The 19,092-nt window shown below is 42.3% G+C and overlaps 2 protein-coding genes across 2 annotated transcripts in view; both read left to right on the top strand.

The window, feature by feature from the left end:
- The window catches only part of LOC308166499 (mitochondrial import receptor subunit TOM40 homolog), an 8,434-nt gene extending 5,951 nt beyond the window's left edge, over positions 1 to 2,483 (top strand). Inside the window, exons 8-10 of the mRNA XM_080540821.1 lie at positions 231 to 307; positions 1,748 to 1,850; positions 2,221 to 2,483. Of these exons, the coding sequence (XP_080396947.1) occupies positions 231 to 307; positions 1,748 to 1,850; positions 2,221 to 2,360 (320 nt within the window). The 3' untranslated portion in view covers positions 2,361 to 2,483. The remainder of the gene's footprint in view (positions 1 to 230; positions 308 to 1,747; positions 1,851 to 2,220) is intronic.
- A 9,615-nt stretch (positions 2,484 to 12,098) lies between these two features.
- On the top strand, positions 12,099 to 19,092 carry LOC308166230 (meprin A subunit beta-like; the record flags this gene model as incomplete). The annotated part of the gene is made up of 10 exons (XM_080540495.1): positions 12,099 to 12,155; positions 13,552 to 13,630; positions 14,223 to 14,340; positions 14,670 to 14,845; positions 15,126 to 15,344; positions 16,122 to 16,346; positions 16,573 to 17,187; positions 17,303 to 17,316; positions 17,955 to 18,044; positions 18,910 to 19,092. 10 exons carry the CDS (start codon positions 12,099 to 12,101, stop codon positions 19,090 to 19,092), a joined length of 1,776 nt encoding a protein of 591 aa, XP_080396621.1.

Here is a 19,092-nt window from a genome sequence, read left to right on the forward strand (position 1 = left end):
GGGGGAGGGGGGGGGGGGCATCAAATCATACTCTCGCCTAGGGCACCTAAATGCCTAGGACCGGCCCTTTACTAAGACTAAGACTAAGAATGTTGCTGTTTTAGCACAAGGTTGAAAGAGAAGGTTTTTAAAGTCAATTTATTTGTATTGCCAAAATGGTTTTACCAGTGAGATTCCATCCATACACACTGTGAGTGTAGCTTAATTCTCTCCCTCTTGTTTCCCTCCAGGCAATAACTATGTTGCCACACTGACTCTGGGAGGATCTGGTGCCCATGCAACATACTACCACAGAGCCAACGATCAGGTACTTTTCCTGCAAGCACACCTTGAGCCTCAATAGTTGCTAGCTCACCTTGTATATTTCCCAACAAAAAGCACCCACCAGGGGCAGGCACGCGGGAAGGTATTTTGACTGGGGGTGCTGAGGTGCTGTCTATATACGCTACAGGGGAAAAAATTGCCAGGGAAAAAATTATAACGATTTCTCTCCCTCCCTCCCTCCCTCTCGCTGATTGCTCGTTCGCTCACACGCACACAGTGGCATAACGACGGGCCCCAATGCACGGGCAATAATAGTTAAGCACGCACGCACCCACACACTACAACAACGTAACGTTAAATATTTTACCAACAATGTGTTGGAATTTACAGTAATTTCCACTCAGCTCACAGTGTCCCACAATGTCCACAAACATGATGTTGACCATTATTACAGACAGCACTCCATGTCGATTGTTATTGCCTCTTAACGGAAGCCCTTCGCTGCCGAAGAATCGGATGGATCTGAATATCAGTTCTAATACGTTTCTGGCCGTCTGTTGCTCTTTCTCAACAACGTCCGACAGTAGAGCATTAATGGGAGTGTTGTTAAGCGAAGCAAGCAACTGCATCAGCATCTTCTTCCAACTCCACTTCAATTGTTCTGGCTGATTTAGCATTTTTGCTAAAGAACTCAGAGATTCCCTAGCAAGATATGACCATGTGATCACTAACATTAAAACTAACAAACACATTTTTACATTTATTACAAAAAACACATTTATTTTTATTCCCAAAAGCAACAATAGTTATTATATTGTTTTAACTTATTGTTTGAATAATATTTTTATTTTTTAAATTCAGGCAGGAGGAGCTCCTTCTGCCTGCCGCTAGGGGGTGCTGCAGCACCCTCAGCACCCCCCTTCCCGCGTCCTTGACCAGGGGGACCGCTCCGATTAAGCATTCACAGCTAACAGACAAACAACCTACTGAAAGGCTTAAAGGGGACCAACTGGAAATGTAGGAAATGTAGGACATTTGTCTATACCTTAACCTCTCTGTGACTCTGCAGAGGACGTGCGCACCTCTCACTTTTCTCATTTTTTTTTAAACTAACCTTGTTAGTACCATGCTCACGTCAAGATCCACTGCTTATCTTTTTTTTTTTCTTTTTTTTCTTTTTTGGAAGATTTTCCTTTTTATACAGAAGTACATCAAGATACAATTTAAACGTGCAATTCACCCCCCAAACCCCCCTCCCATCCACCCACCCCTTTCCCATTACTGGTTAAGAGCAAGTTAAGATTAACATTGAAAGCAAATATCTTCGAAAATATCTAGATATGAATGCAACGATATATGCTAAGTGCCTAAGGATATGTTTATAGGGCTATCCCAAAAGATATAGACAGATATAGTCCACTGCTTATCTAACGTTGATGTACATACAACCTGTGTAACCTCCGCCCCTCCTCTCCCCTCTCAGCTGCAGGTAGGGGTGGAGTTTGAGGCCAGCTCACAGATGGAGGAGACAAGTGCATCGTTTGGCTACCAGCTGGACCTGCCCAAAGCCAACCTGCTCTTTAAAGGTAAAGTGTATCACTTTACAGACTGGCCGTACACACATACAGACACACAAAGACTCACACACACACATACAGACACACACACACACACATACAGACACACACACACACACACATACAGACTCACACAGACTCACACAGACACACACAGACTCACACAGACACACACACACACACACACACACACACAGACTCACACAGACTCACACACACACACACACACACACACACACACACACAACCATTCATCATGAACAAATCATTCTATCACTGTTCAACTAGAGGACACATAGACTATCACCGTTATGAATCGACTCTCTCCCCCCTTCCCTCCCTCCCTCCCTATAACTCTCCCACCCTGTCTGTCCTCCAGGCTCGGTAGACAGTAAGTGGGTGGTGGGGGCGATCCTGGAGAAGAAGCTAGTCCCTCTGCCCCTCTCCCTGGCTCTGGGGGCCTTCCTCGACCAACGCAAGAACAAGTTCCAGTGTGGATTCAGCGTCACCATCGGCTAGACGGCCTCGGACCACATCGAGCCTCCTCACCGGGGCACCGCTTGGACCGGCCGACACAAAGACACACCGGGACATAGACTGACCTTTACAACCGGATTCAGAGACTCTCCTATACTGTGATTTCTGGGGGCAGAGAGAGAGGGGGACCACCGAGAAGCCAGGATTGGCCAAGCCAAGCCTACATACTGTAGCACAAAAGTCCATTTCCTGTATGGATACCCAAAGACTAGAGAGATGTAAAAACAGACAGAGAGCATCACACGACACATGTGAATGTACTTGATGTGGAAAAGACTGGATGTACAGCATTGTTAAAAGTCCTAAAATAACTTACTATTTGGGTCAACCTTCTAGTCAGAAGAATTACACAAGAGGGAGCTCTGAGACAAGGAATATGATATAATTTGACTGTTGCCAGGGATAGGGTGATGATGTCAAAGGGTCACTAACCTTACAGTAAATGTAGCTCTATAGCCAGGGGTGCACATAACTGGTGCGCCAGTGCGCATGCGTCGCCAAAATGCATGCTGCGCAGCAGATCAGCGGCATGAAAGCGCTCTTGCGCACCAACAGCTGGAAGCGCTGGGAGAGGAATTTACTTCCTCAAAATCCAACTGCTGACTGCTGACTGCTGCATCACTGCAAGCCCCACTAAGTAACTATTTGCCGTCCCCTCAGCCGAAGGCCCGACGAACAGTCGACCGACGACGACCACGGCGACTCCCCTCACGAAAACATTCGGAAAGTATCGTAACTTGTACTTTCATTCCGCGTATCGCGTATCGCACGGTTATCACGCCGACACGTGAAAATTCAGTCCCCAATCCTGACCCAGGATATGGTTGGGAATTATATTAGAAGAAAAAAAAACTACTTTGTTGCACAATCAAAATAATGAGCTATTTAAAGTGATAACCTACATTGTAGGCCCTACAACATCCTCTACCATGGTTGAAATTGAGGACAGTATTAACAGCAGTCAAGAGAGCAGTGATGATGATTAAGCTTGTAGCATAAGTAAATGCTTAGGCTGTAACTTTTTGTTGAAAAGTTGATTTCAGTGTTTACAGAACAGAGCAGTGCTTAAAGAGATGTCAGTTGATTTCATTGTGTTTAAAGAACAGACATTCAGTTAGTGCTTAAAGAGATGTCAGTTGATTTCATTGTGTTTAAAGGAGTCTGACAGACTTTCATGCTTAAAGAGCAGTCATTTGATTTTGCATTTGTTTCTTTTGTTTTGCACACAATCATTTGTTCGTTCATCTTTATTTATGAATAAATGTCGTTTTGCTAATATAAGTTATCCATGTATCCCTTTTTTATCCATCCTGTGGGACGGGTCGTGACTCGCGAGCTCGGGGAGCACCAAGCAGCATCCCTAGGTGCTCCTCTGAGCACTGGCCCCAAAAAGTTATGTGCACCCCTGTCTATAGCAATAAAGGACAAGTATGTATGACAATGTATAAATAAAACTGTTTAACTCAGCATTCATTTATCTCACAAAATGTCCAATACAAATAATCTACATCACATTACATTTGAAGTATATGTGTCACGGCTTGGTGTAAAGGTCCGCATGTCGGGAATTGTGAAACCTCGCAATCGATCGCAGTTTTTTAAGCGATGAAGAACCCACTCAATATTATAACCAACAGTTTTATATTTATATTTCACTGGAATTTCTCTCATTTGTATAGGCTATAAGGCAAAACATTTTACCAGGATGTAATAAACTTTTGGCACACCTGGCAATAAAAAATTATGAATCTCGAATTATTATTATTTAGCAATTTATGCAAACCATTTATGTCAGCCCTGCAAGTTTGTTTCCTGAGGGTTACCTGGCAACCCCACTGACAGGTGATAATGAGGGGAGTGGTTGGGAGCTCCCACCCATTACTTCCCTGTGGAAAGTGTCAGAAAACCTTGAGGGTGAATTTCTCTGTTCATTGATTTGGGGTATATCTACATCTACATACATACGCATAACTTTTTTCAGATTTTCAATGTATGACACATCATTAAGCTTACAACATGTTTTTCATTCTGGAAAACACAGAAAAATGACCTTGCCCTACTTGGGGACTTTTTCATCAGAGCCTGTCACATTGAGCAAATGCTCAATAAATCCAGATTTATAATAAGTACATTTGTCTAAAGTAAACGCAACACAACCCTAACCCATCACAATCACACAATCATTGCAAGTATTACTTACTATAAAAATAACTGCCACAAGCGCACTTGAAAACGTATTGTTCGATTTTATGTTCATTACAAGTGGGGATGTTGGGACGTGCTAGGAGGAGGAGGAGGGAGGAGAGAGGAGGAGGGAGGAGGTCTGGAGGAGGAGGAGGAGGGAGGAGGAGAGAGGAGGAGGAGGGAGGAGGAGGAGGGAGGTCTGGAGGAGGGAGGAGGAGGAGGGAGGTCTGGAGGAGGGAGGAGGAGGGAGGTCTGGAGGAGGGAGGAGGAGGAGGGAGGTCTGGAGGAGGAGGAGGGAGGTCTGGAGGAGGGAGGAGGAGGAGGGAGGTCTGGAGGAGGAGGAGGAGGAGGGAGGTCTGGAGGAGGGAGGAGGGAGGTCTGGAGCAGGAGGAGGGAGGTCTGGAGGAGGAGGAGGAGGAGGGAGGTCTGGAGGAGGAGGAGGGAGGTCTGGAGGAGGGAGGAGAGGGAGGAGGAGGAGAGAGGAGGAGGAGGAGGGAGGTCTGGAGGAGGGAGGAGGGAGGTCTGGAGGAGGAGGAGGAGGAGGGAGGTCTGGAGGAGGAGGAGGGAGGTCTGGAGGAGGAGGAGGGAGGTCTGGAGGAGGAGGAGGAGGGAGGAGGAGGAGAGAGGAGGAGGAGGGAGGAGGGAGGTCTGGAGGAGGAGGAGGGAGGAGGAGGAGGGAGGTCTGGAGGAGGAAGAAGGAGGTCTGGAGGAAGAGGAGGGAGGAGGAGGAGGGAGGTCTGGAGGAGGAGGAGGGAGGTGGGGAGGAGGAGGAGGAGGGAGGTCTGGAGGAGGAGGAGGGAGGTCTGGAGGAGGAGCTCAGGTGGAATTAGGTGAGCTCAGGTGTAAATCTAAAAAGATGGGCAGAGTTGTCAACTGTCACGCTTGACACAAGCTTTCACCTTCAGTCTCACACTCACGCTGCACTCACGCTCTCATTCTCACGCCAAAACGTTATACTTTATATATTTTTAAATTCATTTTCCATTGATCAATAAATGACGAGACGTTGAATGTACAGTGTAGATATTCCGGGGATATGTTTGAATGTTTAATCTCATATTTGTATTCGCTGTCCACATACTATGTCTACCACTAGCACCCTCATCACTTTTTTGGTTTAATTTAAACTATGTTCAACGTAATCCTAAAGGGAAATTGAAATAATTGTCACAATTAGGAATAATTGACAATATATATATACAGTATATATATATAATATTGTAGGCCTTGTTTGGGATGGCAGTTACCTTGTGAAGGTTGTATGCATTATTAACAGCAAAGCACATCTTAATATGAATCATCTGACTCCAAGTAAAGTAATTAACACCATGTGCAAAGGATTGATGAGTCTGTGCTGATTAGTAGTGCAAGAATGTTCAAATAGGATGAATCAAATGAGGCTTTAATAATACTGTAAACGTATACATGTATTACAATTCAAATACTCCATATGTTACATTCTACCCTCAATGGTAAATTGTAGATAGAGAGAGGGAGGGAGGGAGGGAGGGAGGGAGGGAGAGAGATGACCACACGGCCATTCATACAGTACTCACAAAGCCAGGACTAAGAAAAAGAGAACAAGCTATTCCCTTCGTTCTGTTCATTCTGGCATGTATCATTCTTTGTCTCAACTCATCCATCATCATTACCCGAAGCTCTACCCATGGGTGGGGATGACTCCTCATCAGTTGCACTTGAGCACTTCTGTGATTCCCCACCCAGATTGTATAAGAAAGAGAAGTTTGAGGCCACACATTTCTTTGTTCAACCCTATTATTATGACAAAACGTATTGCAGTCATGCAGTCAAGTAAGACTGTGTCAATCATTAACATGTTATGCCTAATGGTTCTCCTACCTAGACCTATGAGCATCTACAGTATAGACGGACTATTCAAATAAAATGTTAACATCATTTTGAATGTAGAGCGATGTTGTTGTTGTTGTTGTTGTTGTTGTTGTTGTCGTTGTTGTTGTTGGTGGTGGTGTTGGTGGTGGTGTTATGTGTAGGTGCTGTTTCATAAAATCTCTCAGATAAAACTGAAACATTGCAGGCACTAAGGTCACTTGACAAATACTACCAACCAACACTGATATAGAGTTACCATTCCAGGGGGGTATTCCATCAACGCCGCTAAAGTAAAATCCAGCCTTATTTTCCTTATCTTATAACTCTCACGACACTTCAGAATAAGCCTGGATTTTCCTTTAGCGACTTGTGACGTTAGAATTATAAGGTTCTATTTCCATTTTTGTCAAAATTGAGTTTTTTTACATAATCTGATCCATTAGGTGTTTATTAATGCCTGTGTGGTGTTATTTTTAAAATGTTGACATTTTTGAGTTAGTAATTAATAAAATACAAAAGGTTCCATCTTGTAAATTAGTCTACACCATCATTTTAAACATACATTTTTAGATTAGATTCAACTTTATTGTTATTGCAGAGTACAAGCATCAGACAACGAAATGCAGTAAAAAGTGTAAGTCAGAAGTGGGATTCAGACCTCTGTCTCCAAACAACACTATGATCTGATGGCAGTGGCTAATATCACTCTGCCATCCTGATGATCTGATAGTCTGTAGCCTGCTGTTAATATCACCACAGTAGTGAATGTTCATTTATGAAAAAATGAACATAAAACAACAAGTAGGGGCTAGTATGACCTACACGGCCAACAATTTCTTGCCAAACCATTTCCCTCGTCTTGTTAATTGCGGCAGTATTGCCGTCTTTTACTTGACACTGTCATTTTCCTTCTTTTCAACAATCGGCTCTTCTGGGCTCCTTCTAACTGCGGGCACGCGCCCAAATTGAGAATTTCCCAACCGGACTTGCGTGAACATTGATGACACAAGGCCGATTCTAATTCGAGGAATCACTTGAGGCTTTAATCCCAATCGAGAGTTGCCTTGATTGATTGATTGATTGAAAACTTTATTAGAAGATTTGCAGAAGTAGGTACATGAAAGTACATATTACATACAAGGTCAACTAACAGGATAAAAACCCAAGAAAGCCACTGGCTTATTTCAATTGGGGGCCTGAACCAGGCTTTCCTTTTAATCGCGAATATACTAATCAACATACGTGGAACACCCCCCTGGATGTAGAAATGATAGAGAGGGAAAAACAGAAGGGAGGGAAAACACAACAAGGACACACGTGTGAACGTAACTGCCACGTCGATGGAATACCCCCCAGGTCCAGTGCTTTCATTGATCTGTCGGCTTTGAGCTTCCAGTTTGTCAAGTCTCAGTCTTTTCTATTATGCCGGTCTCTTAGAGATTGTTCTTTCAAAAATAAAAAAGACAGATTTCTCAAATTCCTGTATCCTTTGTGCTACACTCATTCCACCATGCAAGAGGACAGATAATGACTCTGCTAAGACACCGTCCGGTACATATTTCTGTGAGATGTCCTAGTATGAGGTGAGAGCAGGATTCAGGAAACAGCACCTGTGATTAGAGAGAAAGGCCTCACTCACAAAAAGTAGTTGATGGGTTGTCTATGGTGACAATAGTTTCCTAGGGGTACTTTTGTTGCAGTGACAGCACTGATGGAACAGTTGAGTGATATCTATAGGATGACGCAGTTATTATTAGCAGAGTAAAGGTTACATAATGAGCATATCTTTAGACAAGCGTACTGAAGCATCTGTTGAAATGTTAGAGAACAAAAATAGTACAGTGTTAAATAACCTGTGAGCCTGTTGTACTGAACATAATGTTGTACTGTATTTGTCTTGTCTCATTGTGTGTCAGTTCTTCCTTGTAATCATGAGAATACTACTACAGTAGACGTAGGAGAGTGAGTGGTCATGTTTATACAGCTTGCCATCACTCTCACATAATCACTAACTTCAATATTTTTTTTATTTTTTGGGGTCCCAGATTCTGGAGATATGGGATCGCCACTGGCCCCAGAATATCATTCTTGTGAATTAGGTGCCAATCAGGTGCGAGTCACATACCTGTGACTGACATACACCTGCCAGCACTTGAAGCTCAAAACAAGAATGAATACCAACAGAAGAATATTGCAGGGGATTTTGGCAATTTTTTGGGGGGCCGCTATACCCACACGTTCAGCTGTGTTACTCATTCCACGAATGCATGATCCTTACAAGTTGTACCTCATTGTAAAGGTGACTAATCAGCGCTATAAAATACAATACCAATTGGTATTATTAAAGGGGAGGAAGAATCGACTGAAATAACGTTTCCGAACTTTTTTTTAGGGGTTTATATATATATTTACCATATATATATATATATACGGTATACAGTATATATAAACTCCTCAAAAACAGTTTGGAAACGTTATTTCAGTCGATTCTTCCTCCCCTTTAATAATACCAATTGGTATTGTATTTTATATCGTTGGAAAGCCTAATTAGTCACCTTTACAACGAGGTACAACTTGTAAGGATCATGCATTCGTGGAATGAGCAACACAGCTAAACGTGTGGGTAGCGGCCCAAATTCTTTTGCCAAAATCCCCTGCAATATTCTTCTGTTGGTATTCACTCTCGTTTTGAGCTTCAAGTGCTGGCAGGTGTATGCCAGTCACAGGTGTGTGACTGGCACCTGAATGGCACCTAATTGACAGGAATGATATTCTGGAGCCAGTGGCGATCCCATATCTCCAGAATCTGGGACCTAACTCCATCCTCCAGGATGACAACGCTCGCCCCCACAGAGCCAGGATCATCACAGAGCACCTCCAGAATTTGGGAGTGGAGAGGGTGGAATGGCCTGCCGTGAGTCCAGACCTCAACCCAATTGAACACTTGTGGGATCAGCTTGGGCGTGCTGTACGTGCCAGAGTGACCAACGCAACCATGTTGGCTGACTTGCGGCAAATCCTGGTTGAGGAATGGAATGCCGTCCCACAGCAGTGTGTGACCAGGCTGGTGACCAGGCTGGTGACCAGCATGAGGAGGAGGTGCCAAGCTGTTGTGACTGCGTATGGATCTTCCACACGCTACTGAGGTCCCTGACAGTGTAAAATGTATAAAGTGTAAAAATGGCCAATATGTGTTGTTTTTTCCTTATTACTGTGGGAGAGTGCAATCATCCAATCCACCAAGCAACTCAAAACGAGAGTGAATACCAACAGAAGAATATAGGGGATTTTGGCAAATCTTTTTGGGCCGTTACCCACACGTTTAGCTGTGTCAGCGTACCTGTTTTTTGAGGGGGAAATTGTGTGGTAAAGTTGTATTTTCTCAAAGGACTAAATATAATTGTTGATTGTTAGAAGTGGGTTTATATACTGTAGTGGTGCTTTTTTCACTTAATCCCAATAAAACTAGAATGTAAAGAGTATGTTATTATTGTGTAATTACCATTTTATCATGTACGTTTTATGGTAAACACCACGCAAATTGCAGACTTTTAATAAAGTATAACCTCAATTACAGAACTAAAATGTTGATGAACTATTGGTAGAGCTATAGGGTACATACTGGATATACAGCAGTACTACGGGACCACATTCGTTGGTAGACAACAGTATAACGTCATTTTGTATACATGTTACGGTACATGTGGGAATACGGTACATGTGGGAAAACTAGGGTTAGGTGCTACGTCGACTTGGTACATGCTGGCATGTCTAACCCTACCCCTAACCCTAATCCTAACCCTAACCCTAGTTTTCCCACATGTACCGTATTCCCACATGTACCGTAACATACACGTTACATTACACATATATTGTCGCCTTTAATACATACTGTACGACTGAAACATAAATGCATCATCTCACTCAAAGGTTTCATCAGTGCTGTCACTGCAACAACAGGTAGCCTCAGAAATATAACCATAAACCAAATAAATAATCCATCAACTACTTTTTGTGAGTGAGCCTGTTTTCACCCTTTCTCTCATTGTAGGGGGCGCTTAGGTGGCGTAGCGGACTAAGCGCTGACCATGTAACCGCAGGGTTCCCGGTTCGATTCCGGCCGCGGACATGTCCTGCATGTTCTCTCTCTGTCACCCATCCTTCCTGTCTAAATCTCTACTGTCTCTGTCACAATAAAAACAGAAAAAATAACTTTCTCTCATCATAGGTGTTGTTTCATGCCCCTCATAGGCCATGACAGCTCACACACAGGAGAACCATTAGGCACAACATGTCTGACACAGTCTTTCAGGTTACTGTATACATTGAGTATTTATTGTGTAACTGGAATACGTTTTGTCATAGAATTGAACAAAGAAAGGTCTAGGCTCAAACTTCTCTTTTGTACGGTTCGCCACATGCAAACATGCTGTTGATGAAGCCCATATTTTGGGTTGGCGAGATTTGTGCGTCACTGACGCTCTGTCAGTGGACATAACAAGTGTGTTGACATACAGTCATGGACAATATATTATTGGCTGAATACATTCTCAGGGAAACAGTGGATGTAGCCACAGATCAGCCACAGATTTGTTCTCCCCCTGTCAAAGTACAAAAAGATTTGGACAGTCCTTTGTTCCAGCTGCACTCCGACTCTACAACCAGGCCCTGCAGGGTGGGGGAGACCTGGAGCTGAGAGGCCGTTAAGACTGCTACTTGGACTACATGCACTTGAGCACTTTATCTTGCACTTTTTACTTATTGAGCCTGCACTGTTTTATTTATTTATTTATTGAATGTTTTCTGTCTGCCCTAACTAAGCTGTTTGCCAACAAAATTAAACAATAAAGGTTTTCATTCATTCATTCATTCATAGTCTCTTCCTGTTAAGCAATGTTACAGTACATTTCAGAAAAAAGATAAAACATTTCCTGGTGCAGGTTGAGGAAATACAAGATTAAGAGATTAAGATTAAACTTTATTGACATTGAACAGAGCACAAGTACTAAGAAAACTAAATGTAGTTTGTGCACACATCTCCCCCCAGGAAGAACAGAGATCTGGGGGTCGAACCAGCGACCTGGCCAGTCTCTCGAACCCCGAGGCTAACGCCCGCCAACCAATCAAGTGTCTCAATGCTGTGTCATGCTTAGAACGCTGCTTGGAACCGGTTTATTCAGTTATGGGTGTCCATAATAATAATTCAAGGAATTCAAGGCTGCGCTCGATACTGTTTATAAACAAAGCGCTCCATAGTACTAGTATCTGCTCAGGCTCAGGTGATGAAGACGTGTTCCCATCCAACATCTGGATATCTCAGGTAAAAGTTGTCCAATTGTTCCTCTAATGTGGTTTATAGTGCTGTAGCATTTAGCAATTACAGTGTTATGTATAGTGTACAGATTTGGATGTGGATACAGGTATGGACAGTGTTATGGATTATGTGTAGTGTATTAAAGTTTGAGGAAGTTTTGATGATTTGATACTTGTGCAATATAATTTGAAAGATTTATTCTTGCACAAAAGTATTTTGGATCTTGGATCTATTTTGTGCAATGTCAAGAGGATATGATTTTGAGGGATGAAATGCATTAATATTTCTTCTTGTGTCTTATATTGTATCTTTCTTTGCTTATTGTTCTTTGTTATTAAGGTGCCTGACCCTTCCAAGAACACCTGAAGAGAATGTTTATCTCTACCTTTCTGGTGGTGAGCCTGGCTGTCTCTGGCTGTCTCTCGTCGGTAAGAGTATGAAATTGTTCTATGTTTTTTTTTTCAATCTTTTTTTTTCCTTTCTTTTTATTATAACAACATCGTCAAGTTATAGACAATACAACAGTTATCGACAACTTCTAGACAATACAACAGTTTGGTGAATACATTTTGATTGTATCCAGCTATCCCTCTACCCCCCACACCTCTCTCCACCCCCCAACCCCCACCACCCCCCCAACCCCCACCACCACCAACCGAATAATACAAACATGTGACACAGACAGGGATAGAAAGTCAGAAATCAAATGCGTCCAGATTTAAATTGTGTTTGGTCGTGCATCATTGATTCTTGCTGATGACAATTCCAGGTAATACATGTCCAAAAAGCTCAGACGGCAGTGAGTATTTGAATATTTTTTCTTTGAGATCACAAGGACATTGTACAAAATGAAAATCATATTTATTAGTAAGTAAGTAATGACTTTTAAACAAAAAAATATGTTGTTTTATTTGTCTTCAGGGACCACCAAAGATCAAGGGTACGTTTTTGCAAACAAAAGTTGTTTGGGATGTATTAGAAACATCTGGTGACAGTGGTGTAAAGGCCAGTGCACACGGGGTGCGATTTTGTCGCATGACAACATTCGATTCTCAATTCACACCACCGAAGTGAGTGGGTGTGAATGGAGAATCGAATGTTGTCGTGCGACAAAATCGCATCGCACGCCGTGTGCATTGTCTCATTCAAAACAATGGAATCGAATTCGGCGGTGCGACAAAATCGCATCACACGCCGTGTGCATTGTCTCATTCAAAACAATGGAATCGAATTCGGCGGTGCGACAAAATCGCCGCCGTGTGCATTGGCCTTTACAGATTTTAGATGCACACATACCTCAGTTTACCTGGAGGAAGACATGATTATTATTACAATTATGTTTTGTCATTACATTACATTGTCTTAATACTAGCATGGTAATGCACTGCCATTATACATTCATGCTCTCTTTGTTTCTTTAGGTATTTAGCAAGTTTCTGTACTTGTTCATTCACTCTATATGTGTGTTTTCTTCTTCTTTTGTTTTTTAAGAACTGGGTGACGAACGGGACATTGTCGAAATAAACAAAGGTAAAGATGAGATAAAGGATATCTGTTTGTGGAAAGCACTGTCTCCATCAGCCACAGTACAACCTATTTCTTAATTCCACCTTTACTTTTACAATTATCTGAATTCAAATAATGTTTTTAATGCAATATTCTACTAACTCAAGATTATTTACAAATTTTTAATTGTTGTTTTAGATCTGAATTTACCTGATGGAGATATACTACAGGTAAGTCTAATGGCACTACATTTCCAGAGGGATTGTTGATTTACATTACCTATTACATATAAGGCTTATCCATATTGTTTGGTTTCAGAAAAACACCAGGAACACCATTTTGGACAAAGAAGACCTATGGACCTCTCCTGTCCCCTATGTTTTGAACAATGACCTTGGTAAATGAAGTAGGAATTACATTTTACCACAATATATAAATATTTATACAACAGTTAGTTCCGACCAAGTAATTTGATTGGACAAGAGGCATTCAATGAGTGCTGATATACAGTATAACAGCACTGGGACCTTTAACTATATGTATCGCTCCGCCGCACAGATGTTCTACTAAATGACCGTTAATTAGACTACATGTTTGTGTTCAGGTTACTAGGCAACAGTCCAAAGTTCAGTTGCGGAACTATTTTTTGTTTATTTTAATGATTAAATAAACAAACAAATCATAATCATAATATAATATATATATATATATTTAATATATATATTAATATATATATATATATATTTAAGCAATATCACACTCAAGGTCGTGCTGTTATACTGAATATCAGCACGGCTGTGATCGTCTTCGGTACTCGGCCTGCGGCCTCGTACCTACGACCCAATCACAGCTGTGCTGATATTCAGTATAACTCACTCCCTCTCGTGTGATATTGCTTAAATATATATATATATATTATATTTCCCATGCCATCCTTAACTTGGTCCTGTCTATATCCAACCCCCTAATTCCTCTGTATCCTAATGAAGACATGAATGCCAAAGGAGTCATTCTGCGAGCTCTTGAGCAGTTCAGGCTGAAATCATGCATCGACTTCAAGACCAGGGAGGATGAGGATTACTTCATCTCTGTCCAAAAGCTGGGAGGGTAAGGTCCTTTAGTTACAGCTGATGCAATAACGTGTGCATTAGAGGAGATTCTTTTTTGCTAGCATCATTTTGCTCTTGTGTTTGTTATGGGAATTGCCTTGGTTGAACCCTGTTTTATAACAGCTTGTTGAGATCTGATCTCATGTGTTGTGTTCTAACCTTGCGAGGACACATGAAGGGATTAAGATCAACAGCAGCAGTCCTATGGGTGATCAGCTGATTGACATTGTGTCTTGGAAAATAACTGTCTATTGTGGTATATCATTGCTGCTGCTGGCATCCATCTGTCATTTGCGGGTGTGTTACCCTGTGTCCTTTCCTGTGTAGGTGTTACTCTTACATAGGGCGAAGTTTTCCTGGGCAAGAGCTCTCCATTGGAAACGGTTGCGATGGTATTTCTACAGTGGAGCATGAGTTTCTCCACGCTCTGGGCTTCTATCACGAGCAGTCCAGAACTGACAGAGATGACCATGTGACTATTGTCTTCGAAAATATCATAGAAGGTTTGATATTTGTTTTCTGTTTCATTAGCAAATCTGAACAAAATGTTCTTCTTATTTTTATTTAATTATTCATTTTATTTAGAAAACAGTTTACCTACACATGGCCAAAAACAATTTCTTGAATTTTAATTGATTAATGATGATTCATGTCAGGCTAAGATGATTAGCTAAATGATTAGCAGTTATGACTGTATTTTATAACATGGTTCATGGTGTTATCAACAGATAATCAGATGGGTGGTAATTGTGTGATTGTATGCGCCTCTTGCTATCTCTACAGGTAAAGAGAACAATTTTAATAAAGCAAGTGCAGAAGAAGTCAGTACCCAGGGTACCCCGTATGACTACTACTCAGTGATGCACTACTCCCAGTATGCGTTCACCAATGGAGACGGAACTACCATCATCACTAAGCTACCAGAGTATCAGGATGTGATTGGCCAACGCCTGGAAATGAGCTCCAATGATGTTGTGAAGCTGAACAGACTCTACAGCTGCAGTAAGTTCTATCAAGTGGTGCTGCATCACTGATAGAGTTTTGTAAACTTGTGTTAAAATATTGTTTTTGTAAAAAAAGAAAATCCCATATTTGCATTTGTTGAGGAGGAAGTGTTAAGAACCGATTATTGAATGATTTGACCAACGTGCCAGCAGAATCTTAGTATTTATTGTGTGTGTGTGTGTGTGTGTGTGTGTGTGTGTGTGTGTGTGTGTGTGTGTATTTCCTGTAGGTTCGACCATCGCATTTAACGAATTCTGCGACTTTTCCGACGACGATATGTGTGGGATGAGTCGTTGCACTCGGAGCATGAATGCTGGCTGGACAAGAGTAACAAGTAGTCCTGGGGGTCCCGACACTGACCACACCTCCCTCGGCAGTAACGGTGAGATTTCAGAAAGATACTGACTCTTCATTTAGAGCTGTGGTTCTCAACCCTCTCCTCGGGGACCACCAGCCGTTCCACATATTTGATCTGTTCCACCACCAGCACACCTGATTCAACTAATCAAGTACAAATCATAATTGCTTTGCACTTGATTAGTTGAATCAGGTGTGCTGGTGGTGAAACAGATCAGAAATCAGAAACCACAAATAATACAACTGCCTAAAGGCGAAGTAACGTACAGTACTATATGAAAGAATGTTTACGGATGAAATAAGGCAGGAATGAGCATTTTATAGCATGCGTCATCCTATTGTCAAAGTTGGTTGCAATCGACCCTTACCATTTAGACATTAATGAAACTAACTGAAATGAATGTTGTTTGTCTCCAGGGACTGGTTTCTTCATGCACGCCAACACAGCTGATGGGGTGGAGGGAGACACGGCCAGGCTGGAGAGCAGGGTGATGACTCCCAGCAGGAAGTGCCATGTCCAGTGTCTGCAGTTCTACTACTACCACAGTGGGAGCGAGTCAGACCAGCTCAACATCTGGATCAGAGAATACCAGGATGAGATGGACACTCTTGGAACTCTTCGCCTCATGGGCCAGATCACAGGTGATAATGATAAGTAGGAGACATATCAACAAACACCACAAGAGAAACCTAGAAAAGATGTAGAACACTACGCTTTGCTTGAAACATGTAGATGTGTCTATTCCTTCCTTTTTTGCATATATTTTGTTTGCATTTTTTGTACAGGTCAATTAGCAATACACCCAGTGTATATTGATACTAGGTGTCTTCCTAGTCGGGTATACCACTTAAACACACTTTTCTTTAGGTCCACCAGCGTCTTACTGGCAGCTCCACCACGTGCCCCTGGACGCCACCAGAACCTTCCAGGTGGAGTTTGAGGTGCGTAAAGGAGCAGGAAGCTCTACAGGAGGGTTCTCCATCGATGACATCAACCTGTCAGAGACCGAATGTCCCCACAACACCTGGCAGATCAGGGACTTTGAGAACGTCTTCTCCACCACCAGCAACGACAGTAGTTTTATCTTCAGCCCCAGATACTACTCCAGGGCTGGTTATGCCTACCAGCTACTGACAATATTGGCCGAGCCCAACTTAGGAATTGCTGTGCGTTTGGTGTCTGGTGACTATGACGACCAGCTCCAGTGGCCTTGCCCATGGAGGCAGGTGACCCTCCTACTGCTGGACCAGAACCCCAACGTCCAGCTGCAGATGTCCAAGCAGCTGAGCATCACTACTGACCCCGCTGACACAGAGAGTTGGGGAAGGCCGAGCGTAGTTGGGACGCTCATCACAGACGAGAACAACCAGGCGTACTATGCAAACCGCCTGATCGGTAGACTCTACTTCAGTGACACAGAGGAACTGCAGAGAAGAGACTTCCTCAAGGGAGGGGACGCCATCTTCCTCACCACCATGCAAGGTGAGCCTGTAAAAGCATATTCTATTTCAGCATTTTGTTAAACTGTTTCATTTACTTTTTTTTTTTATTAAACTGTTTATCTTTTACAATACATGTATTATGTATGTGGCTGTAGGGGATGAGATGGATGTATGATGGATAACGTGCCATGTATGTATTGTTATATGTTGAGTATGTAATGTACAGTGTTATTTTGTATACAGCAGCACTAGGTGTCTAAGAGATGTTTCCCCTCTGGGACTTTAAAGTCCTATGTTTAAAGTCCTATGTTTAAAGTTCCTATGCTCTTACCAAACTGTAATGTTACTCACACAAACTGGATGTATTGTTTTTGCAACATGGAGATAGAGTCTTTGTTGTTGTCACTGCTAGCATTTGAAATGTATAGCAGGCATTCACATACTATGCCCTTTTGGAAATGTGTTTTTTTATTCTATCCACAGATATCTCCCCTCTACTTAATAGTAGCTCTCTTCCATGCCCAATGCTGCCACCAGTGAACTTCACCTTGTTTCAAGGGAAACGTGACGGGGGTCCATGTGCCCCACGGTATGATATTGCCTAACAACAATATGATATTGCCTAATGATATGCCTAACATTTTATGCACACATTTTATGTGATATATGTATAATATATTTAATGGAATACTATCATTTCAAATAATGTCATTTTGCAAGTGTGTTATCATTTTCAAGATTGTCAGAGTACTCAATATGACCTAATTAGTCTAATTTATCTTTTAATATGTCTGCTCTATATTGTAGGATCATTACCACCACTGTTCCCCCTCCAACAACAACTCTGCCCCCTCCAACAACCACTCTGCCCCCTCCAACAACAACAGAAGACGACAGGTACCTAAACCATACCTCCTGTTTTACAATCATTCTCTTTCAAATTTTGACACAATACTGCTATGATTATATGATTCAGACTACTGTGAACTCAACATGTTTATATTTTGATTATATCTGTTTCAATTACATCATCGACCATTAAATACATTAGTGAAGATCTAGCAAATGTGACACGTCTGGTGAAAAGGTCGTGCAAAAGACCAAAAAGCTTCTTTAAAAAAAATAAAAATAAAGTGTTTTCATTTTTTTTCATATTATGAAAGTTTAAATGTTGAAGAGCCCACTCAATATAACAACAAACTGTTTAAGGATCACTAAATACTTGTGAATTGGATTCACTGTATCGTCCGCCGTCCTGCTTCGTAGTTACTAGGTTAGTGATACATGGCTTGTAAACAAACGTAGGTTTTAGGACGTGTTCAAAAGCAAGGACTGATCATCTAATTATGTGTAGTTATGTGTTTTTAGCACGTTGATGTTCTATCAGCATGTTGTGATGTGCTAAACATGCAATTAGATGTTCATAGCGATGTTCTTTCTTAGCTGCTAGCTGGCTAGCAACGTGATGGTAGCGAACGTGTCTGCAATTTTCTCCGGTATTTGGTTTGAGGTGTACCAACATTCAAATAAGCTTCTTCAACTATTTTCAGATTTCAATGTATATGACACATCATTTGAAAGCTTATAATCTACACAATCACCAGACCCTGTCACAAATAGGCTTAACATGAAAGCATTATCTCACAGTATCTCTTCCCTCTCCTCTAGTATCTTTGGCTTCTCTCCTGGGATGGCGTCCTCCCCTGTGGTGGTCCTCCTCCTGGCTCTGATGCTGCTGCTGACTCCCTGATGTGTCACTCAGCCCCGTCCTCACCTGGCCTCACCTGGCCTCACCTGGCCTCACCTGGTCTCACCTGATCTCACCTGGCCTCACCTGGCCTCACCTGGCCTCACCTGGCCTGACCTGGCCTCACCTGGCCTCACCTGGCCTCACCTGGCCTCACCTGGCCTCACCTGGCCTCACCTGGCCTCACCTGGCCTCTGA

Source organism: Nansenia antarctica (assembly GCF_963989245.1).
Source record: "Nansenia antarctica genome assembly, chromosome: 10".
NCBI lineage: Eukaryota > Metazoa > Chordata > Actinopteri > Argentiniformes > Microstomatidae > Nansenia > Nansenia antarctica.